Source organism: Crinia signifera, chromosome 1, assembly GCF_055691185.1.
Source record: "Crinia signifera chromosome 1, ASM5569118v1, whole genome shotgun sequence".
NCBI lineage: Eukaryota > Metazoa > Chordata > Amphibia > Anura > Myobatrachidae > Crinia > Crinia signifera.
This window is the reverse complement of record NC_139217.1, coordinates 203,425,321-203,451,448: the sequence shown is the minus strand read 5'-3', so window position 1 is coordinate 203,451,448 and position 26,128 is coordinate 203,425,321. Positions and strand designations below refer to the sequence as shown.

Below are 26,128 nucleotides of genomic sequence, written 5' to 3'. Positions count from 1 at the left end.
GTACATGGTGGGTTTTCAGAATGTGTTCAAAGACATGATTGCTGGGGTGAGTAAAGGCCACACTATATCAGCAATCAATTGGAGCGATTTGACCTTTTTGTGTGAAAACAAAAAAATTGCAATGTATGGGGTCCACAAAATTTCCACAAAAAAGTGATGGAATTGGTAAACAGCTTATATCTCTCTTTACTTATCTCAAAATATCTCCCATCTTGACCACTCTGCTCTGCACAAGATCTGTGTATCTCTTCTGCACGGATCACCAGCTCCCATTCACTATTTCAGGACTTTCATTGGGCTGCTCCCACCCTATGGAATGCCCTTCCATGCAAAATAATACACTCAACTAGCCTCCAAACTTTCAAGAGTTTCCTGAAAACTCACCGCTTCAGGCAAGCCTATCATATTTAAGTTCCATATGCATAACCCTCTGAGGCACTACAAGCTATGCTATTACTGGTCCCTGTCCTTGTGTTTCCCTCCTAAATCCCTATAGATTGTAAACTTGCAGCAGGGCCCTCCTACCTCCAAGTCTGTCTGTTGTTACCCAGTTTATTTTATCCCTGTTTACAATTATAAAGGGGAATGGAATCTGCTGTGCTATATATGAAACTGTAAATAAATAAATAATAACTTGGTAGGAAGGAGAAGAATGTTGATCCATCATGTTGAAAGCAGAACAGTCCTGAAGGATGAGTGTAAGTGACTGTATTACTTCATTCGGTTGATCAGTTTTGTTTTTAAGGGTTGCAAGTATCACCTCTCAGCCAAAGACATTGGGGGAAATTTACTAATATTGGCTATCATGGCTGATCCCGCGTACGAATGGGACTATCTGGGAGCATTTGACTTTAAACTTTCACCTAACCCACTTCCATAAACTCTGTAAAATGAATATATCAAAGGTAGTATATATATTATTATTATAATTTTATTTATAAGGCAATACAAGTGTTTTACAGCGCCGTACAGGGAGACAAAACTTGGCATTACATTGAATAAGAATCAAAAATAGTGTACAAGAGCGCCACAGTTCAATACACATTACAGCATAAATATAAGTAGTAAGGACTCAATTAACATACTACTAGAGGCTTGTGGCCAATGATGGAGATAAGTATGCGGACAGAGATGGTCACTGAGTGTTTGAGTATGGGAGAGCTGTGAGTGAAATGTGAAGAGAAGAGGGCTTTGACAACAGGAGGGAAGAGGGCCCTGCTCTGAGGAGCTCACAATCTAGTAGGAAGGGGAGACAGACAGATTACAAGAGGTGCAAGCAAGTGGGTGGTGGCTAGATATCAGGATGTAAACAGGCAGGGGGCCTGTTTACAAAAAGTATATATATATATAGAAATTGTAGGGGCTCTGCACTCACTAAATTAACGGATACTAATAAATAGACGAGATTTAGGAGCCTATTCTGATTCCTTTGATCCTTCATGCGTTTCTATGCATGTGCAGACACAGGGTGTGTGCACCCACGGCAAACTTTCGGTTTGCCGAGTGCATGCACCCTAGATGGCGTGCGGGGGCGCTGGGTTGCCCCATCACCATATGGGAACACCCAGCGTTCCATGGGCGTTCCCTTGAGAATGCTGGGCGTTCTCATGGTAATGAGGCCGTGACGGACATGCGGGGGACGGGCAGCTGACATCACCGGCCCGCAATTTAGAGTGACACCAATCATACATTAAGTGTGAAGTCCAGGAGCAGAGTAGTCTGTCCCTCCTGGTATGAGTCATGTTGGGAGTAGGGATGACAATCCCGGGATTGGCGGGATCCCGGGATTTAGGGCATTTTTGGCCGGGATTTGAATCCCGGGATTGGAGGCTCCAATCCCGGGATTATGGGATCCAAATGCGCATGCGCATTTGATCCCCTTCTCATGTATACCGCTGAGTGGGCCGGGGAGGAGGCGGTTAACTTGAAGTCCAGGCAGAGGGAGCAGTGTTTGAACACTGTGTGGTTACGCAGCGTGACCACTAACATCACGCTGCGCTGCCTGGCAACAAGGTTGTGTGGCTGCGCAGCGTGATGTGAGAGATCACATCACGCTGCGCAGCCACACACGGATTCCCACGCCACCGTGTTTGCCCAGACACCGATTGCCCAGACACTGATTCCCACGCCACCGTGTTTGCCTCCTCCCCGGCTTGCCGAGTCACCTCACCTCCTCCACCGCGTCTGCCCGGACACAGTGTTACCCACCTTCTCCCCAGCCCGCCAAGTCACCTCACCTCAAATGCTGCATGCCGCCAGCCCACCGCACATTTCCTCTATGCTTAGAGGTAATTTATCAATTATCGGGCATATCAGGAGGCCAATCCTGGGATCCAGAGAAACCCTGGGATTGATATTTTTTTAACCCCGAATCGCAGGATTTAAAAAATGGCCCGGGATTGGCCTCCCTAGTTGGCTATTGCTCAAAATGTTTACAATATTTTATTATTTATTTGCAGTTTCTTATATAGCGCAGCAGATTCCGTTGCGCTTTACAATAGTAGACAGTGATAAAACAAACTGGGTAACAGACAGACTTGGTGGTTAGAGGGCCCTGCTGCAAGCTTACAATCTATTAGGTATATAGGAGGGAGAGCAATACACATAGCTATCACATTAATGCTTGATTCCAGGCATGCTATCTGGTCTAAAGCTCACAGCAGACTATGGCCCTTATTCAGATCTGATCGCAGTACAAATTTGTTCTCAAAATGGGCAAAACCATGTGCACTGCAGGTGGGGTTGATGTAACATGTATAGAGAGTTAGATTTGGGTGTGGTGTGTTGAAATTGAAATCTAAATTGCAGTGTAAAAGTAATGCAGGCAGTATTCCCATTTTGAGCACAAATTTGTACTGCAATCAGATCTGAATAAGGGCCTATGCTTTTAAAGGTGAGCAGTTACCAACACACCTGTCACTAATCATCTAGGGAAATTTTTAACATACTGTAAGCTATGAAATCTAGGTTACAACAGGGTGCATGAGAGAATGTGACCATAATAAGACTAATTAAAAAAAAAAATAAACAATATACTCTAAACATCGCCACTCACCTTCCCTAGTTCTGGGGTGCCCTATGGCTTGTGACCACATTGTTTAAACAGATATTGTAGGGGCTCTACACTCACTAAATTAACTGATATTAATAAATAGTGGAGATTTAGTTCATGAATTGATCAATGCATTTAAGCCTGCAGCCTCCTTCACGGCACCCCACTTTTCTGCAGGTCTTAACACTATTGCTCAAAATGGCTGCAATACACATAGCTATTACATCAATGTTTGATTCCAGGCATGCTATCTGGTCTAATGCTCACAGCAGACTATGCTTTTAAAGGTGAGCAGTTACCAACACACCTGTCAAGAATGTCTTGATAAAGGACTTAAGTGTCCGAAACGTTGGCATACATAGCCGCTTGGTTGTGTCTTTTTTTCAACTTATTGTAAGCTGTGAAATAGAGTTAGAGTGCATGCTGCACAAACTTGCTATATTTCCTGGATCCTAGGACAGCGAGCACCTGACCAGTTGCACCCGTTTGTTTTGAGTGCAGGATACAATTGCATATATATATATATATATATATATATATATATATATATATATATATATATAGTCTGTACGGGGTCCGGCACTGCCTGCCACCTCTGGCTAACTGCTGCTGCTTGGCCCGGGTGCCCGTTCACCCAGAGAAACTCTCTGGTGCATGTGTATCAATGAACAAAAAAGAACGTCACTCCTGGCTCTTGTTGAAAATCAGTAATCTTTACTGCGTCTGCCAACGGCGTTTCGAGCCTGAGGCTCGTCTTCAGGACAATCCTGAAGATGAGCCACAGGCTCGAAACGCCGTTGGTAGACGCAGTAAAGATTACTGTTTTTCAACAAGAGCCGGGAGTGACGTTCTTCTTTGTTCATTGATATATATATATATATATATATATATATATATATATATATATATATATACTTTTAAATATACATATTTTGGGGCTTGTTTAAATTTTGCACAACAAATTATATCTGCATACAGGAATGTCAATTGTGTTAACCTAGATGTTTAGATAAAACTAAAGTTGACCTAACACTTACTGTACCAACTGGGGAAAATGTGAGTCCGTCATACAGCAGTGTCTAGTTGCTATCTTGCGGCATCACTATATATTTCAATAGATATTCCTGTGCTAGTCATATTGTGATGTCTGGACAGCTAGTTTAAACTACAGACAGATTCTATACATAATTGTCAAAGTGTTTAAATACAACAATCAGTACAGGCGTATGCATAAGAAAGATATATTATTTTGTGGGAGGAACGAATTCAGTTAAATTATAGTTGAACATATTTATTTATTTACATTGTTTAGTGTTCACTAAAATGTAAACCAACAGATTCAATTACCCATGGGTTGTGTCCTAACGTGTGACCACACGTTAGGACACAACTAATGTGTCCAGCCATTACTGTATTTTCTTACCCATGGGTTGTGTCTAGGGATGGCAATTCCAGGGCAATTTTCAATCCTGGGAATTTGGATTGAAAAAGGCTCAATCTTGGGATTCCCAGGATTGGCATCCCTAAAAGAAAAATGCTCCCATCACCCACGGGCAGCGTTTGAGCGGGTGCGGCATGTGCAATTTAATCCAGAAATTCCAGGATTGGAAACTCCAATCCTGGGATTGAAATCCCGGCAATTTTGAGGCCAAATCTTGGGATCCCGCCAATCCTGAGATTTGCCACCCTAGCTGTGTCACATGGCCTCTTCTCCTGGGTAGAAGGCAAAAGATTGGCCTAATTGTGAAAACTGCATTTTGCCCATTTAGCCTCAAGTGGAGATATGACGTGTAATCACGGCTAGATGCATAATCACAGCTATGTGCGTGTACATTGCGATAAATACTAAGATCTCCTCGGGGCTATAGTGATGAAAGCTGGAAAGGGGCATGGTCATGCATCCTATAAAAAAAATGGCTGCAAAGATGTGCAAGGTATGGGTGCATTCAGTGCCTAACTTGTAAGGGCAAGCAGAAGAATCCTCCTCAATGGTGCTATCTTCCCAGTGATATTTGGGAAGATGGTACATGTGCACTAAAGAGCAAGGTCTCTCTGGCACATAACCAGAGTCTTGGCATGCATTGTGTGGTGCCATCTTTCTGGAGATGTCACTGGGATATGGAGGAGGTGCCAACTTGCCATCACAAGGTTAGTATAGAATTCATGGGGGGAGCGGTAGTTGCATACCCAAGCCCTTCCAACAAGCCCTGGTATGCCACCGCCCAGTGGATGTCTGAAAGACAAACTTGCATGCAACTCTGCATCAGCTCCAATATAATTTACTGCATCACTGCCTGTTGCTCGAGTCACAACTGTTTATGAATGCCCTGCATGATGATTTTGGATTACCCCTCACTGTCTAGCAGACTGATTTCAGTTTTATAAAATTCTTGTTTTTTTACAGATTGTACTGTAAATGTCCATAAAAATTGCAAAACATTATTACCTGAGTGCACAAGCAGCAAGTCAAAGGTAATTTCTAGTGTTTTTGTTGCATTCTTTTTTTTTAACATTATTGAATTTTGTTTATAGGGTGGCAATGTCTTTGTTATATGTGGAGTACATTTTAGAACTTATTTGCTTTGCACATATTACTTGCTTTTGGACAGGACCATCTTAATGTTTGGGCTCAATGGGCAGCTGCCCAAGGGCAATTCTAGGGGCTTTTGAGCTCGGACATCTGCTTCCTGAACTTTTTGTGAACCACACACAAACAGAGCGACCAGGCAGCATTCTCTTCCTGCTTCCCAGCATGCAGCCAGACAGTCAATAGATAGCTGTCAACATGCTGATTGGTGGATGGCCAGGGCTATCTGTCAATCAGTGCTGACAGCCATTGACTGTATGGAACCAAGTGGAGAGTTGGCATGGGACCACAAGAGGGGCGTGATATGATTTTGTCTTGTTTATTTTCTCTATAAATGAGTGAGGAGGGGCCCCAAATGCATTGCTTTGCCCGTGGCCTACAATGCTGTTAAGATGGCCCTGCTTCCGGACCAACAAGTACATTTATTTAAATAAAAAAATGATCACCCTACTATCCAAGGGTGGATTGGGATGGAAGTTTCTGGAAGCAGTCGTCATGGAGCCAGGGTCTGTTGAGGGAATGGGATTCCTCTTCATAAGAACTGATTCTGAGTTGGCCACAGTTGCAGTCGTCCTTTTGTCTTTTCCTGCAGTTGTGATTGCAACTTTATGCTAACTCCACTTCAATGCCCTTCCCTGGTGTCATGGACATATTGGGAATTTTAGATTGGTCCTAAAAAATTTCCAGAAAGAGACCTCTTGCATGCTCACATTGCAAGCCTGCCACCTTCTACCCCCAACACCAACATTCCATGCCATGCTCTATACCTAACACATCTACACCACCAGTCAGTTATCCTTTACCCTCTCCCAACCACAGGCAGACCCATTGTCCTGAAACCTGTAAGCCGGATTGCCAATATGCCCCTGCTAATATCTACTTTTCTAGTCACAAAATGGTCATTGGCATGTCAGCCCGCAATAGGTGGTGCTATCACTACTAAACAGCTTGTCAAAGATTTTCCTGTTTACCTAACGGAATACAATCCGAGCCACGTCACAATACTGGTAGCAACAGAAATGAGCTTCAATTTGTACACTAAATCATCAAGACAAACGTAGTGCCATTATAAGAAAATAATGTAGAACTGCTGGAAGATTAAAAACCTGAGTGCATGCACCTATACCCTATACTAAGCCCAGAATAATATTTGCACCATACCAAGGGTCATAATCAAGGTTTTTCTTCTGTATTTATTTGCAGAAGGACAGCAGCTATAAACCTACAACATCTCTGCAAGTATCATCTCTGACCTACCAAGGTAAAAGCACTTAAATTATAAATGTCATATGTACGGCGACTTAAGGAGTCCATACATCAGGGGAGTATCAGAGCAATTCCCTGGTTCTTGTGATTCTGACCCAAGAATTATTGGAAATGTCAGTGGGATTTTTAACATGCTGGATTTTCATTGGTTGCTTTCCTGTGGAAACATCTAGCTGCATTTTTTTTAAGCACAACATTTTTATATGTTAATCGTAATTAAAGTTTTTATTCTTGAGTTCAAATCCCATCAAGGCCCTATTGAATAGGAAGTGTGTATGATCTTGCCATTTTTGTGGGTGATTCTTCTTGGTAATCTGGTTCCTCCCACAATTCAAAAATAAACATTTGGATTCTGATAATAATAAAAAAAAAACTGATGTATATGTGATGTGTACAGGTGGTAGGAAACATAGATGTTAAGCTCCACTGGGGCAGAAACTGAATACATACTATAAGTTTATATATCCAATCTTTCTGGTTAGAATGAAAATCTGGTAATGTATGAGAGCAAAATGAAATCAATTTTGGCATTTTCCATATATTGGAAAGATGGCTGGATTTAATGAAGAAGTGGGTCTTGAGAGCATGTTTAAAGTTTTGTAGGGAGGTGGGGACTCTGAGGGAGGGGTAGAAAATTCCAGAGATAAGGAGCACAATGGCCAAAATCTTGGTGGCCAGAATGGAAGTAATCAATTAGCAGGAGAGGCAGTGTGCATTTGAGGAGTGAAGAGAGTGTGAGGGTGTGTAGAGAGAGAAGGTCAGATATGAAGGTACTAGGAGAAGAATGGGTGATGGCTTTGTGAGTGTGAGGAGCTTCAATTGGATTCTGAAGAGGAATGGATGCCAGTGTAGGACTTGTAAGAGAGGGGGGCAGGCATAGTATGTTTGAAGAGGAAGATGATCTGGGCAGCAGCATTGAGGAAAGTTTTTAGGTCAAATATTGGGCAGTATTCAATGCTCCCAGTTCACTGTTTTTTTTCCGGCGAAGATCACTTTTTTTGTCGGGAAGGCCAGTCCTCTCACCAAAAATTGTGCTCGCCCTATTCAACGCTCCTGGTTTGCTAAAAATTAATAGCGTGCTTCGACCTGTTCACCGCTTGGTCCTCGCTGTTGTTTTCTTATGGTAAATTTTGCATACCTCGCCATTTTGTTTATTCAATGTTAACATGGAGAACACTGCTGTGAGGCATGGCGATGGGTGGAAAAAACTGCGCCTGTCAGAGCATTGATTGCTGCCCTTAGATTCAATCTAGTCAATGAAAGTCACAATTTTTCAACTAGTTGAGTAATTGGGCACTGTCAAAAATACATGGTCAGCGAATGACTAGCTGATCCACATGTTTTGACTGTATTTTTTTGTATAATTTTCAACCTATGCCAATTCGACCAATTAAACCCGTGACTCTATCAGTGAAAAAATAAAATGGTCAAAAACGTCCGCAATTGAATAATGTGCATCAAAAAAGGTTTTTGGCCTATTTGACTTCATTGGATACCACATAAACCCCAAATTTGGGGGGAAGAATAATAAAACTGATATTGTTAGGCTACTAAATGATAAATTAGGCAATTAATTGTAGAACGTAAAGGAATTTGTTTTTGTACCTATCATAATAGTGACAAAAGTGGACTAGTGCAAAGGAAATTTGGGTACTTGTTTCCTAGCAGGGCGCCCAGTTTTCTTACGTATGCTACCATAGCAAAATCGCATTGCATTGCATCTCATGGGCCATTATAGTGCAATGCGATGTGATGTGATTTTTTAATGAAATTTATTCACTGCTCTGTTGGCCCTAGGGGATTGCATTGCATCTCCCGAAAAATTGCTTGAGATTTTATAGGGTGCGATGCCATGCCATTAGCTATACACTTGTATGACATACAATGAGGTTTCACTGACTATCCATGCCACCCCGAAGTGTGGCGAGCGGCGGCGGAACGCGTCCTCCTGACCTTTTCATACCCCCATTATCCACGTGGGTTTGGAGTTGATTTTATACAGGCGGCAAATGCAGCGAGCCACCGAGCACCCGCTATCTTTGAAAACCCATGCAGTTCCTCTTCCCTGACTGGGGTGTCGCTGTCTGCTGTAGTGCTTCTAGCACAGTGTGGTCTGTATATAAGCACTGATATGCAAACCAGACCTGTGCTAGAAACACCACAGCAGACAGCTGTACTTTTTCTACATAGAAAATAAAGAACAGATTCCTACCTGTTAATGTGCTTTCCTCTACTCCACCATGGCAGCTACCAATGGGTTAAGTCCTGCAGGGTAGTATTCTGGAAAGGAAACAAAGAGAACACTTGGCCCTACATAAGCCCCTCCCTACTAGGCCTCAGTGTCTTGTTAAACAGCTTATAATACAAATACATATGGGAAGGGAACTATGCTGCCATGGTGGAGTAGAGGAAAGCACATTAACAGGTAGGAATCTGTTCTTTCCTCTACCTCCCCATGGCAGCTACCAATGGGTTATACCCAAGCAGTAATATAATGGGAGGGATATAATATAATGATAATAATAGGTTACTTCACCTTGTTCTCTTATGAATAATAATTCATACATACAACTGCGCTCAGAACCTGTCTGCCAAACTTCGCATCAGCTGAAGAAGTTACGTCCACTCTGTAGTGCTTCGCAAATGTATGCACTGATGACCAGCATGCAGCTTTGCAGAGTTCTTCGATAGATGCCCTCTCTTTTTCTGCCCAGGAGGCAGACACTGCTCTTGTAGAGTGGGCTTTGATACCTACTGGAGGTTGTTGACCTCCTAACTTATACGCTTCCACTATACACGTTTTTATCCATCTGGAGATGGTCATTTTGCCAGCTCCTTGACCACGTCCAATTTATGCAATCTTTCTTCTTTACTGTTGGTCGGATTTGCGCAGAATGATGGTAACGCAACCTCTTGATTTATGTGGAAGGTTGATACTACCTTAGGTAGAAATTGGGGAGTAGTTCTTAATACTACCTTATCTTTAAAGAAATTAATGAACGGTTGCTTTGCCCACAGCGCCTGTAATTCAAACACTCTCCTGGTCGATGTGATGGCCACTAAGAAGACAACTTTAATAATCAACCATTTCATTGATATTTCTTCCATTGGTTAGAATGGGCTTTCTACTAATGTATTCAACACTAAATTGAGGTCCCATGGGGAGACTGGGGAATGAACGGCCGGCCTGATCCTCCTGGCTGCTTGCACGAATCTCTGAATATATTTATCTTCTACCAATTTAGTATCTAGCATGGCGGAAAGTGCTGATATCTGTACTTTGATAGAACTCGTAGAAAGGTTTCTATCTAGCCCCGTCTAAAGAAAGTTTAGTATCGTAGCAGTCTCAGATACCATTTTTTTTGCCCGTTTATAGAAAATCACATATTTCCTCCAGACTTGATGGTATGTTCATGAAGTAGATCTCTTTCTGGCTTTAAGCAATGTTTCAATCGCCTTACCTGAAAAAAACCTCTGTCTTTTAGTGTCCGGATCTCAGTAGCCACGCCGTCAGCTTCCAAACTTCCGGCTGTGCTCGCCACAGATTGTTCTGACCTATTAGTCTGTCGTAATTGGGTATCGTCCAAGGCTCGTCTATTGCCATCTTCACCAGCTTCATAAACCATGGCCTTCTTGGCCAGCATGGAATAACTGCAATCACTGTAGCCTTCTCTTCCTTTATCTTCCTGAGAAGCCTGGCTATTATCGGAAACGGCGGAAATACGTACACACGCTCCGCGTTCCACTCTGCTGTTAGAGCAACCAGTTGCTCTGCACCTTGATCCCAATGTCTGGAGAAAAAACTTTGACCTTTGCATTCTTTGCCGTGGCCATTAGGTCTATCTGTGGCATGCCCCACATGCTCACCAGGGTATGGACTGCCTCTGTTGACAGCTCCCATTCTCCTGGTAATATCTTATGCCTGCTTAGGCTGTCTGCTTGCAGATTCTGGCTTCCGGCCACAAATACTGCCGATAGACTGTTTACTCTGTGTTCTGCCCACTCGATTACTTTCGCCACTTCTGTCATAAGGGTAAGGCTTCTTGTGCCCCCCTGTTTGTTCATGTATGCCACCACTGTCTGGTTGTCGGACCTCCCTACGACATCTTTTCCTAGCAGGTGATCCTGAAGGTGGGTACACGAAATCAGAACTGCTCTTATCTCTCTGAGGTTTGAATGACTTCTGCTCATTTTTCGGGTCCAGACCCCCTGAACCATGTGGTGTCCACATACTGCTCCCCAGCCAGTCTGGCTGGCGTCGGTTGTTACTACTACTTGACTGGATACTAGGAATTTTTCTTCCTTGATTCAGTCTTTCCTCTTGAGACCATCAGTCGAGATCTTGATGTGCACCTTTTAATTAATTTGATTGTTTGATTTTTGTTTCTCCTGTCCCCGTTCCATTGGGTCAGGAAACAATTTTGTAACATCCTCATGTGGAATCGCCCCCATGTTACTGCCTCTAGTGCTGCTGACAGCAGCCCTATCACCATCATGCACGTTCCTGAAGACGTTACATTCTTGTTTTTTAGGCTTAGGACCCCTTTTCTTCATTTCTTTTTTGTGTGGTTTATTGCTTCTGACCTGCATCTTGCCATAATAAGGAGGTCGTCTAAGTACGGCCATATGGTAATTCCTTGCATTCTTAGATTTGCGACCAACACGATCAGTACTTTCGTGAATGTCCAAGGAGAGGTGGACCGGCCAAAGGGCAGGGTGACAAACTCATATGTAACATTTTTTTTTTTTTTTTATTCTGAACCTTAAAAATTTGTGGTGACCTGGAAATATGGGTATGTGCCGATACGCACCCTGTAGGTCTATTGTAGTCAGAAAAAACCCAGGTATGATGTCGGGAAGGATCGTCCTCAGTGACTCCATTTTGAATTTCTTTATCTGGACTTATGAATTTGATCTTCTCAGATCCAGAATCCGGAATCCGCCGGATGCCCCTTTCTACTACAAAGAACCTTGAGAGCCACCCTTCCTCTTCTTGATCCTTCTGTACCCCACTACTACTTTTTGTGCAATCATTTTCTCCAAGCTGGTGAATAATGCTGCCTTCTCTGTCCGGTTTTGAGGGACAGTAGAATCGATCTGCCACGTCCCTGGGTATCTTGCAAACTCTATTTTGTACCCTGATGTCAGAATTTCCCGATTTGTCTTTGACAAAACAGGACCAGACCTGGCTGTACTGTACAGTCTGCCTGTTCGGCATCATTGGTAGTTCTGTTTAGAGGAGAACCTCCCTTTCTGGCCCCTTTGGCCACGAAAAAAGCTTCTGTTGGCCGACCAGGACCTCCTGAAGCTACTGCCCGGCCTGTAAGCCCTTGCTTCTTTAAAGTCCGGTGCTGAATAAGGGACTGATCTGTTGAACGTGCCTCTTTTTGCCATGTCCTGTGGTAGCTAGACCGATTTTCCTCCAGAAATCTTTGTAATTATATCGTCTAGTTTGCTACCAAACAGGTACTTCCCCTGGAATGGCAGGGAGATCAGCTTCTGTTAGATTGCGTGTCAGCTGCCCACGGCTTGAGCCATAAGGCTCTCCTAGTCACCGCTGTAGTCGCAATGGATCTGGCTGCTAATTTGACGACATCTAGGGAGGCATCACACAGAAACTCAACTGCGATCTGTATATTTGCATACTTTGACAAGTTCTGATCTCTTGATACCGTCTAATGTGTCAGACTCTAGGTCTTGACACCAAGACCTTAGCACCCTGGCGGTCACCGCTATGGCTGCTGATGCATTCATAAAGGCCCCCGAGGTAACATGTTTTTTAAAATTTTTAATTTTTTATTTTTTTTTTATTTTTTTTTTTTTTTTTTTTTAATATTTTTCTGGCCAACCTCTATCTCTCTCTCCATCGCATCCTTAAAGATGTTAGCATCCTCCAATGGAAGAATTTTTAAAAATTTTTTTTTTTTATTAAATTTTTTATCTAATTTTTTTTTTTTTAATTTTTTTTTGTTTTTGTTTTTGTTTTTTTTTTTTTATAAAAATTTTTTTTTTACTTATTTATTATTTTTTTATTTATTTTTTTTTTTTTTTTTTTTTATTATTATTTATTTATTTTTAATTTATATATATATATATATATTTTTTTCGAGATTCTGGCTATGGCCGCATCTACCTTAGGGCATCCTACCACTCATGGACCTGATCCGCTGCAAAGGGATACATCTTTGAAACCTTAAGTGGAATTCCCACCTTTTTATCCGGGTATTTCCACTCTTCTACTATCTCTTTAAGGATTTTAGATAGGGGAAACACCTTAGCCCTTTTTTTCTTATCCATGAAGAGAAGATCCTGTAATTTTCCTCCTCCTTGGAATACTCTATATTCAGGGACTTACGTATGAGTTCCAGCAAGATTTTCACCAAGACTGGATTAAAATCTGATTCATCCTTATCTTGGTTAATTTCACCTTCTTCTAAGTCTGCCTCCTTTACTAAAGGTTCCTCAGAGTCTGCAGACTCGTCTTATAATATTGCTCTGCTCCTCTTTTTAGATGATACTTTTAGTTATATCCTCTTTAGTAACAAACGTGTCAGCTATTGCTGCTTCAAGCATAATTACTAGTTCTGACATATTCTGGGTTCCACCCTGCTGAATGTCACAGGTGGTTCCAATGCATTTGTCTGGGAGCAGTTAATCACACATAGTGCATTTAGCAGCATGGTGTATTCTGGGTTCCACCCTGCTGAATGTCACAGGTGGTTCCAATGCATTTGTCTGGGAGCAGTTAATCACACATAGTGCATTTAGCAGCATGGTGTATTCTGGGTTCCACCCTGCTGAATGTCACAGGTGGTTCCAATGCATTTGTCTGGGAGCAGTTAATCACACATAGTGCATTTAGCAGCATGGTGTTTCTAAACAATAAAAACAGTCACCACTGTTATCCATTTGCAATCCTTTCAAATCACTCTAATATTTCTATTCCTCATTCCTGGCTTACCCTGATTTCCTTTGCTGCTTTTTATCTTCCTCCATTATGGCCGCTATCTGCTTTAACAGCTTTCAGCTATAAGCATTAGTAATCACAAGTATTGCAAGCCATAAGATTTTGCTCCAGCATTCACTGCAAGGAGTCTTACCCGGTCTGCTGAGTCCACCAGTCTCTTGTGCATTTGTCTGGGCCCTTTTACTGGTGCTGCCTTCCGGACTCTGGAAACCCAGACAGTTCTGCCTTCCAGTGCCCCATTCAAAGCACGCGCCCCAGCATCCTGGCTTCCTTGTGCCCGGAGATCCCAGCGTCTAGTTCCACGCTGCTTGGATGCCTCCAGGCTACTCAGCAGACCCTCAGGTACCCCTTACTGCTCTAGGCAGCGGAGACCCGTTCGTTTTTCTCTCCGGCCTCAACCCCATCTACTCCAGGTAGTGGAGAGGGCAGCAGCTCAGGGTAAGCCATGCTCCTACTACCCTGGAAAGGAAAAAAAGACACTGAGGCCTAGTAGGGAGGGGCTTATGTAGGGCCAAGTGTTCTCTTTGTTTCCTTTCCAGAATACTACCCTGCAGGACTTAACCCATTGGTAGCTGCCATGGGGAGGTAGAGGAAATACATTTTTTTTTATCCATTCCAACCAGCTCCCATCCATTCCCAGATTATCATTCCAACCAGCCAAATTAGACTGAATCTTTAAAAACAAACTACCAGTCTCAAAGCTTATTTATTTATTAACAGTTTCTTATATAGCGAATACATATTCTGCATCGTTTTACAGAGTATATTTGAACATTCACATCAGTCCCTGCCCCAGTGGAGCTTACAATCTATGTTCCCTACTACATGTACACGCGTGCACGCACACACACACACACATTCTAGGGTTAATTTTGTTGGACGCCTACCAGTATATTTTTGGATTGTGGGAGGAAACCGGAGCACCGGGAGGAAACCCACGCAAGCACGGGGAGAATATAAAAACCGCACAGTTAGGGCCATGGTGGGAATAGAACCCCTGACCTCAGTGCTGTGAGGCAGTAAAGCTAACCACTACACCAACCCTGCTGCCCAAAACTTAGTCAAGTTCCACATACAAAGTAAGAAATTGTACAGACTATTCAGTCAACAAGTGATATTTAGTGCATTTATGGACTGTTTTATTCTGTAAGATTTATCATTTTGTATGTGGAACTTGACTAAGCGCCAACACTTGTTTGTTTTTAAAGGTATTGTATCTGTGGAGGATTTGGTGGTCATCAAAACATAAGTGGCAGCTAATACCCCTTTCAGACATACATAAAAATACCGGGATTATACACATGCATGCTCATAATCCCGGGACTGGTGTACAGTATGTCTGGCTCTACCCAGGATTTTAGTCTACTAAAATCCAGGGTCCTATGCATCTGCAATGGACCTGGGATTTTTAAAAACCCAGGATTTTACCAGGTTTATAATCCCGGGTAGTATGTCTGAAAGGGGTATTAGTGAAAGTTGTGCCTTGGGTCTCATTTTTTTTTTTTTTGCGATAAGATTAGACAGATGGTCTACAAGATAATTGTTAAGTCTACATCCAGCTTTAGAATTTGTATCAGGTGTGTGGCAAATGTGCCTACATGTTCTGGGTATTAAACACTACAGAAGTTGTTGGCAACACTGACTGGCAAGTGACAGATAATTAGAACATTTAGAGGGGTATTTATCAAAGCTTGGAGAGAAATAATATTATAATCAACTGTAAAAGTGAGACTGATCATTATATCGCCAAGTGTGTATGCACCTGCCGACAGACTATGCACACTCCCGCGAGTCGATAATGACCTGCTCCCTTGCATGTGCGGTACAGGATGCAACGTGGCCCCCGCAAGTCGTCTGCCTTGGCAAGTGAATGCACTTGTCGATGCCGGCACCCTGCAACAACAGATATCGACGCTGCGGGGTTCGTCATGTGTATATGCACCATATGGGAGAGGCCGATTTGCTGGTACTTTTTCTTTCACAACTGTATCTTTCCGAGACTTAATAAATACCCCTTCTTTTTTTCCCAAGGACTGTAATGATATATTTTATCATTTAAAAAGTCATGTCATGCAGCTCATACAGGTTTTGATATAAAAAAAGTCATTATACAGTAGTTGCATACAGGAGGAAATTAGCATGTGAACAACTGCTTCATGTGTGGTTTTACTCCCTGCATTGGAGAGCTAACAATTTATCTCATAGCTACAATTGACTGTTAAAAAAAGCTCTAGGAGAGATTGTCTATGATTGCCAGGCACAGTCTGAGTCAATAATGGTTTGTTAAGCAGCAGGAGGGCTTTCTAGAATACTCTTTAGTGAGATTCAAATATAGAAATCCTGAGACCCTGGCCGTGCATTTGGAGGTTAGCAGTGACTGTGAGCAGCATGGGGAATGCTAGTTTCAGAAGAGAGAAGGGAAGTGGCTGCCAAACTTTTCCACCTAGAATTTCACTATATGGTTCCTACCCAAGGAAATGGGGCAGGAACTTTGTCCTGGAGAATGAGCTGTTGACATTTCGCATTTTTTCTGGCCTGCGCCAGAGAGCACAACGGGGCATCCAGCCTGACAGATACTCCTACTCCAACTCAGTGTTTGCATCTGTTGCAGCTTCCTTAAAGGATCATCCCCGCATTAGTTTAGTAGGACTGGATGGGACTCATGCACAGGCACGGGGGCTCGGAATGACTGTCACAAATAGAGGATATTCAAGAGTGGAAATACAAGCAACAGCAGGCAACAGAGTTGGGTAAGAGATCTAATATATGATATCTTAAATGTTCCCCTTTTCTCATGTACAGAGACAGTAGCCGGTTTATAGCCCCAAAAAACTGTTCTACCAATACTGCTATTGGACAGCATTTTATTCTCAGAGGTAAATTTACTAAAGGTTCTAAAAAAGATAATAGGTATGGTGCCCATAACAACCAGTTTCTTTTTATCATTTTCTAGGATACAATAGAGAAATGATAGATAGAATCTGATTGGTTGCTATGGGCAAACATCACCTTTTCATTTTAGAACCTTTAGTTAATTTACCCCCTAAGCCTCATACACACTAGATGAGAATTTAAGTAAAACATCTAGTGTGACCACTCAATATCACTAATGAGCCCCCCCTCTCTAGGTGGCTGAATATGCAGGTATATAGAAAACGACCGGCATGTTCAGTGGGTCTCGGAGATGTCTCTGAATATCATTCACTGTGTACATTCAATAATGCTTGACCAGCAGCACCACTATGGTCAAACTCGAATGATATCGGTAGTGCCCCTAGTAGGTTTAATGCATACAAACTTTAGAATTTGAATGGAAGCTTCTTGCATAGGGCCTATTTATCAAGGTTTTAAAAAAGAAATCTACAGTTTCTGTTTAACTTTATGTATTTTGCTATGTATTAACAATCAAAGGCTAAGTTAGCGCTGCATATAGCAGTCCTCATTGACAGCAATGGGAATTACAACTTAACCCCTGCTGTACTTTGAAAACTGAGTTTTTAGGAGTTTGGCCACATTGGTTTAAACCAGCTTTTACCCTGTGGAGGCATAGTAGCAGGAGACAAATCTTCTGATTCCCTTTCCTACAGCTAGAATCTGGAAACTGGCAGATTCCCTGGAGGAAACTTGCATAAAAATCTCCTCCAAAACATTGGGGATGTAACTCATGTGGACAGCCGTCATCACGGCCTTCTCTGTAAAGGGGCATACACACAGAGCGATTTTGTGCTCTTTTCTAAGCAATCTGACTGGATTACTTAGAAAGTAAGCACAGATCTCTCTGTGTGTATGCCCCGAGTGATTCCGATGCGAATGCAAATCTCTGTGTGTACAGAATGAGAGATTGTGATCGAGAATTGTGATTAATATTTTTATTAATTCTTAATGAAAATATCACATTATGTTCTACAGTTAAATTGTGTACACACTGTGCAACTTTTTTTTAAAACTATATGAACCATGGTGATGCACGGCCCAACAGGTTGTTAACAATACCCCCTGTTGCCTGAGCATGCAGTCAAATCTGCCTAGATCAGTGGTAGCCAACCCTAGCCCTCGAGAACTACCAACAGTTCACATTTTCCAGACAATCTAGCAGCTGCACTCATTAATCACTGACACATTTTAAAAGATCCACAGGTGGAGCTAATTAGCTCACTTGTGATTCTGTGAGGAGACCTGCAAAACATGCACTGTTGGTAGCTCTCGAGGACTAGGGTTGGCTACCCCAGGCCTAGATCGTCAACTACTGCAGTGCATCCATGTTCAGTGGGGGGGTGGGGACAGGCGACGTCACTGAACGACACTGTCAACAATATTGTTCAATGTGTATGCACTATACAGTCACTCAACCACTCAGGACTCGGAGGGCTATTACTAGCAGAAAGTGTATTCACTACAGAGGTTTGCACCGAAGAGCAATTATGCTATAGGTGCACTGAGAGAGAAGCAGCTACCATACATGTGTAACTAGCAGGAGCGACATAAAAGTGAAAAGGACAGCCATTGGATATACGTCCCGCCATAGCGCTGCCACAGTCCCGTTGCAGCTCGCCAGTACTTTCCCCCAACGCCAGACTCTTTTGAAGGTGCACGATCAGCGATGTACTGCAGCCAAAGTCGCCCTGACCGTGACGTAAGCGCAAGGCGACTGACTGGCTGCGTCACTGCCCGCGTCACATGCCGCTCTCTCTGTTCGGAGCCGCCCCCGCCGGAAGGAGGATCCCGGCCGCCCCCTCCGATTCGACCCCGGCCCACCCGGCACTGGAGGCGAGCACCTCTGCCTCACATCCTCCCCCTCTCCTACCCGGAGCCCACCACACAGTAAGTGAGATGCCGGGTGGGAGGGGGGAGAAGGTGCATGATGGGCTGCTGCTTACCTCCTGTGCTAGTCGGTCCCCCACCCCCACATCCATGTAGTGTGTTATCTCTAGTGTTACATTGCATTCCTGCTGCTCAGCCTTCCTGTGTGTCATCTTATATTATGCAGGTAGCAATGAGCACTGATGTGCTGTGTGCATCTGATGGGAAATATGTAGATGTCTATGTAGTGAACAGGAGTTATAGCATATTACTCAGCCAGTAAATCAAAGCACACACGTCTATATCACTCCACTTGTTGCATTTAGTATAGCTGTTATATACATTTTTATTATACAGTAGTTTTTGATTTTCATTGTTTTTATTTAGTTCCGCATCAGAAATGGACGAATTAGATTCACATTTCACAAAGCTGAAGATATTCACGGATGATAATGTTTCTCTGGCATCTACCACTGAATCCACATTTGTAGAAGGTAAGTTTTATCCTAAATGTGACGGGCACAAGGTGTGCAGTATAACTACTGTGACTCCATTCTCAGTAAATTGGTTATATTTATAGCGTGTCGTGAGGCTATTCCTTACTGCCATTTTTAAGAATGAACCGTCCCTAGTACAAGTTGTTTGTTTTGGATGACTATTGAAATCATTTAGAGGGTTTAATGTCCATGCAATCATTGTTTCCAATTCAGACACATACCTGGGATTATGTGTATCCTGTGATCTCAATTATAATACTGGAAATGGCTTTGGATTAAAAAAAAGTGTGTGTCAGTAGGTCGATGAGGTTAAAAGGTCAACATGGTTAAGGTAGATGGTACGAATGTCAACACCAAAAAGGTCTATCATTTTTTGGGAAGTGTCACTTCCCAAATTAGTGTAACTGTACCCTCGTGGCTCCCTTTTGACACATCAGACAAGGTCACTGTTCTCAATCGTAGTCCACATGGATAATAAATAAAGCTAAAGTTGAAAAAAAAACTGAAAATAAAAACCTGTCCACCTTTTGTACCTGTCAAACTTTTCTTCTGTCTACTTTTTACATGTCGACCTATGGAATACGTCGGCCTAATACAAGTCAACCATATTGATGGTTGATCTATATCCACATATCAAAAATCATTCAAGAAAATCATTGGAACTTGCATGAGTAATACCATTAACAGTAACCGAATGCACATATTATTATATTCTACATTAGGTTAATACCACCTTTCGTATTAGATATTTTGAATAAATACCCATAACGCTACAAGCTCAGCTTTGCCTGTATTATGGGAAACTCACCCGTGATACACGTTGGGTATGTTATATTGGCCCAATGTGTTAATTGGCCTAAAGCTGAGACACCTGTTGTTGTTCCTCCTCCTTTACCTCTTCATTACATTATTGAGCCATGTCAAGAAAATTACATTTCATGCTGCAGTACTTTGGCAGCATGTCTGCCTGTATTCAGCACAGGCTTGGAATGACCACATGAAATTGGTTTCACAGTATAATTAGCCCACAACAGCTCAATGAAATATTACATATGGTATCTTGTAGACTAGGGTGATTTTCACAGCTAATATTTGTGAGACTAAACACATAGAAACATCGAATTTGACGACAGATAAGAACCATTTGGCCCATCTAATCTGCCCCTTTTTTTTTTTATCCTTCAGGTAATCTCAACCCTTTTTAATCCTTATTTCTTTGTAAGGATATTCATATGCCTATTCCAAGCATGTTTAAATTGTTCTAGTAGGTTGAGTATCCTTTATCCAGAATGCTCAGGACCAGAAGCCTTTTTGATGACTGATTTATTCCGTATTTCAGAATATTTTTATATTTTAATGAGGTATCTTGAGACCAGGACCCATGTGTGAACATAAACTGTGTCTATGTCGAAATATTTGTCGACCTAGTTGTTGTAGACCTAACAACCCACACCCGTTAATACAACATAAATGCATTTTTTTTTTTAATTGTTAGCATTACTGCATCCCATCACTGAGGTCATGGGTTTAATACCCACCATGACATGAACTGTGTGGAGTTTGTAGGTACTTCCTCATCTTTGTGGCCACCGCTACGTAGTGTAAGGCAAGCCATACTTTACAAGCAAGGATCACTGCGCCACCACCCTGGGTCCACGCCACCCTCCTGTGTCCACACCACCATCTATTACCTTTAGTAAAGTTGTGGCGAGCCACCGAGTCTGAAGCGTGGCTAACGCAACTGCGTAGTGGTGGCCGCAAAGAGGAGGAAGTACCAGTTTGTATATTCTCCCAGTGCTTGCATGGGTTTTCTCCCCTGTTCTCCTTATTCATCATACAATACAAAAAAATACTGATAGGTTATTTAGCGCCCAACAAAGATTAACTGTAGAATGTGTGTGTACATGTGCTATGGAATATAGATTGTTAGCTCCACTGTTGCAGGGACTGATGTGAATGTTTCCTAATAAATAAAGTGCCCTATATAAATGGCAATAAAAACACAAATATGATTTGTGCATGAAACAAAGTTTAAAAACCTTGACAGAAAAGTTTGTGTACTCTCTCAGGTACTGTATTTGAATTCTAAGCAATCATTTTATTGTTACATACAGTATGTCCCCAGTAGTGCTTTTAGCAAACAAACTATGGTTTTCAGAATAATTTCTATAACAGATAAGGGATACTCAACCTATATCGTTATTTGATTAGAATTTACTAATCCACCAACATGCACTCCTTGCCAAATAATTTATTACATGTAAGTTTTGTTCATTCAATCTTTTAGATGCTTTTTATTCCTCTGTGCGAGCCGAATTAGAAGCTGATGCTGTTGAATTTGAGTTTGAGTCCTGGAGCAGTGCCGTAGAACCGCCATATGCCAAAAAGCAGAAAAAAGAAGTTATCAAGCGCCAGGATGTAATTTATGGTGAGAAGAAGTTTGTGTCCAAGATTAGCATTCCGTTTGTTATTCAGTGGAGCAGTTGTTTGTGCTGTATCTTTTAAGTTACGTGCTTATAGTATGTGTTAGGCTCTTTTGATAAACAATTTTTTTTTTTTTTTTTGTAAAACTCCTAACTGATTACCTTTTTGCCACTAGTCTTTCATTTATGCGTGGACATTTGTAAATGTATTGCATAAGATTTACTGCAGTTTATTCTGTGTTATCAGAGCTTATGCAGACGGAGATGCACCATGTGCGAACACTAAAGATCATGTTGAAGGTGTACTCCCGAGCACTGCGAGAAGAACTACATGGGAATAAAGAAGTTGTTCAACTCTTCCCCTGCGTGAATGAGCTTTTAGATCTGCATGGACAGTTCCTAGCACGGTTTAAGGAGAGGCGCAAGGAGTCTCTTGAAGAAGGCAGCGATCGTAATTACATTATACAGAAGGTTGGCGATATCCTTGTACAACAGGTGAGAAATAGCTATTGCTATGTAATTCCTTGTGATAAGTCACTTAAGCATATGTGCTTTAAATGTTGGCATTCAGATAGTAGACACCAGGGGTGATATGTAATAGGATGCCATTTTTTGGTAAAGTTCCAAAATTGCACTCAATATCATGTTTCAAAATTGCTACATTTTTGGCCAATCGCAAATGTAATAGAATGCAGTTTCAGGGGTTGAAATGGAATTTGCATGCGATTTATGGAGATTTTTGTCCATGGAAATGTGTGAATTTGTACACGTGCATTTTTCATAGAGCTGGTCCTGGTTCCAAAAATATGGGGAGCAAAAAGTGTAGGGGTTCCCCGTATTTCTACAGCCCCGGGTTCTTGAACCAGTCACGGTTCCAAAAATACGGGGGGGGGGGGGGGAAACCTGGGGGTCCCCCGTATTTTGGAACCAGTACCGGTCCCCAACAGCCAGCAGTGTCATGCCACAACTGGGGGACACTTTTTATACAAGGTCCCTTGGCAGTACCATGAGCACAGTGACTGGTCAGCCCTGGACGGGGTCCATGGGGGAGTCAGACCCCCTCCCCATTAAAGGATCCAAGTCTGTGCTGTCCCCGGCGTCAGCCCGGCGGTGGGCGCCGGGCTGATGTGTATAAAAAAAATTCTTTATACAGGAGAACTACAAGTCTCATAGTTCACCTGCAAAAAAGAATGTGTATATAATGAGATACACACCCTGAAATGTATAACTTTAACAGACACCTCTTTTACTTTTAAAATTCAATCACACATATTCTCCTGGTCCAGCGTTGTCATCTCTGCCTCTGATCACTTGGCACTGACAGCCCCCAAGTGAGCAGTCTTTTCTATAGCAGAGACGGGGGGACCCCTGTGGTATTAAAGGTCCCCCTTTCCGCTATAGGACACCCTGCTCACTTGGTGGCGGCTGCAGTTGGGGAAAAGGAGACCCACGGGGTCCCTATCTCTGCTACAGCAGCAGCTGCCTGTCATTGCCGAGTGAGCAGAGATGACTACGCTGGACCAGGTGAGTATGTGTAGCTGACCAGCCATGGTGCTCATGGTACAGCCGGTGGACCTTCTATAAAAAGTGTCCCCCGGTTGTGGCATGACATCGCTGGCTGTTGCAGCCCAGTGCTGGTACCAAAATACAGGAATCCCTAGTTTTTTTTTGTCCCTCATATTTTTGTAAACCGGATCGGTCCAAGAGCCCGGAGCTGGTTTCAGACATACGGATGGACACCTACGCTTTTTGGCCCCCCTATTTTTGGAACCAGAACTGGCTCAATGAGTCCGGGCCTTGTTTGGCTCAGCAGGGGGGAAACCACACCATTTGTTCTATTTTTAAATGTAAAACAAATTTGTTTGAACTTTTACAAATTTTTTTTTTTTTGGTCTATAAATCGCACTCTTTTACATTTGTGAATTTTTTACGTTATAATAGGAAAACATCTGGATGCGATCTTATTATGCAAATTATCCGACAGCCCAAAATGTGAAAATTCACCAGCAAAAAAGTGACTTATACTGCAGTTGGCATCTTATTACATGTGCGAATTACACAAAACAGGCGAATTCGCCATTTGACTAAAAATCTCAAAAGTCAGAATATCTTATCCTATTACATGTCACCCCTGAAGTCAACCTAGTTGGATTGTAATGCTGGCCACAAATCAGACCAACTTTCCTCCAACCATCCAACTAGTTGCTTGGATGGAATAAAATATGGTACTGGATGGGAGCAAAGGACAATCAGAAATGTGCTCACAAACCCAGGAAAATGGACAAAAACATTCAGTCAAATTGTTTAAATCAAACAGGTTCAACTACAGTACCGTGTCTGAGCGACAGTTTTTGTCCTTTTCCAGATTTGGGGAGCAATTTTCTGAAATTAAATATTACATATGCTCCCATCCAGTACCATATTTGTATTCCATCCAAGCAACTAGTTGGATGGTTGGAGGAAAGTTGTTCTGATGTGTGGCCAGCATAAGTAATATCAACGTCGTATCCTATGGGGACAGTCAGAATATCGACATGCACAGTGCTGACAGCTTATGGTGGGGTTAATGGACAAAAATGCTTTGTTAACACGTTGACTGCTTTGACAGGTTTTGACATTACACAAGTTGACATAACTTCCATGTTGATATTTTGCAATACACCCACCACTTCCAAAGTACATTTACATATTGACTGGAAGTGAAACCAGGTGCCTGGTGGGTGCCATGTGTGTTTTTGGACAGTTTGGTCTCCTCCATTATTGTACATTCTTTACTTGATAGCACCCTCTGATTAGAAGTTCTTTGTGTATAAACAATTGTGGGATATACTGTAATGTTTGTGTCATTGTTTAGGGTAAATGAAAAATGCCCTAGAATGGACTACATCAGGGCTGGGCAATTGCGGCCCTCCAGATGTTGAGGAACTACACATCCCAGCATGCCTTGCATCAGTTTCAGCATGGCCACATAGCAAAACTAATCCAAAGCATCCTGGGATGTGTAGTTCCTCAACATCTGGAGGGCCGCAATTGCCCAGCCCTGGACTACATAGTGAAACATGCTGCTTTCTCTGTTGTGGAATGAGAAAGGGAAGGCTCTTCCACAGTTGTATAATAAATATATAACATGTCATAAGTTAGCGACTGACCTTTTGTCTTTAGAATGTAAGCTCTAACGAGCAGTGCCCGATCTCCTCATGTGCTTTTCTAAATACACGTTACAATTATTGTATACAATATCGCATCTCATTGCATCTCGGTTTTCCGATGAGATCTAGGACAAAAAGTATGTACAGCACATACTTTTTGTACTAGATCTCATCATACCGAGATGTGATGAGATATTGTATACAATAAGTGTAACGTGTATGGGTACCTTTAGAAAATATCTCTGTTATAATTGCATCAGTGTTCGCTGCTGCAACTGTCTTCTATTAACATGTACTTGTCTGAGTTTGCATTTGTACTGTAAATCACTTCTTTCTTGTTTTTGTTCTTTTGCTCATCTATGTATTGTCAGGGGCTGCAGAACCCTTGTGGCGCCATATAAATAAACATTAATAATATGCCCCCTACTAATATCTCTATCACTGTTAACAACACCATCATCTCCCCCGTTCCCCAACTCCGCTGCCTGGGTGTCACTCTTGACTCCTCCCTCTCCTTTGCACCCCACATCCAAGCCCTGGCCCATTCTTGCCGGTTCCAGTTACGCAACATTGCTCGCATCAGGCCCTTTCTCTCACAGAGTGCAACTAAGCTGATCGACTACTGCAATGTTCTCCTCACCGGCCTCGCTCAATCCCAACTGGCTCCTCTCCAATCTGTCCTCAATGCTGCAGCAAGGCTTATCTTCCTCTCTCGCCGCTCTAATTCTGCCACTCCCCTTTAACAAAATCTGCACTGGCTTCCATTCCCCTACAGAATCCTCTTCAAACACCTCCCACTCACATACAGGGCCATCTCTAATTCCATTGCTCCATATATCTCTAACCTCATCTCCATTCATACACCCTCCCGCCCTCTACGGTCGGCTGATGACTGTTGTCTCTCCTCCACCCTGATCACTGCTTCCCATGCTAGAGTACAGGACTTTGCCCGTGCTGCACCCCTTCAGTGGAACGCACTCCCTCGCTCCATTAGACTCTCCCCGACCTTGCAAAGCTTCAAACGGGCACTGAAAACTCACCTATTCATCAAAGCGTACCCTTCCACTGCATAAACCAGCTGGTTCTCCGACCCCTTGCCTTTTTACATCCTGCTATCTAACCACCACCCACTCGCTTGCACCTCTTGTAATCTGTTTGTCTCCCCTTCCTACTAGATTGTAAGCTCCTCTGAGCAGGGCCCTCTTCCCTCCTGTTGTCAAAGCCCACTTCTCTTCACATTTCACTCACAGCTCTCCTATACTCCAACACTCAGTGACCATCTTTGTCCGCATACTCCTCTCCATCATTGGCATCAAGCCTCTAGTTGTATGTTGATTGAGTCCTCACTATTTACATTTAAGCTGTAATGTGTATTGATCTGTGGCGC

The 26,128-nt window shown here is 42.6% G+C and overlaps 1 protein-coding gene across 1 annotated transcript in view; it reads left to right on the top strand.

The window, feature by feature from the left end:
• The window catches only part of ARHGEF18 (Rho/Rac guanine nucleotide exchange factor 18), a 298,383-nt gene that overhangs the window by 202,333 nt on the left and 69,922 nt on the right, over nt 1-26,128 (top strand). The window contains 6 exon segments of the mRNA XM_083179196.1: nt 5,457-5,524; nt 6,843-6,900; nt 16,484-16,622; nt 19,060-19,166; nt 21,457-21,597; nt 21,840-22,087. Of these exon segments, the coding sequence (XP_083035322.1) occupies nt 5,457-5,524; nt 6,843-6,900; nt 16,484-16,622; nt 19,060-19,166; nt 21,457-21,597; nt 21,840-22,087 (761 nt within the window).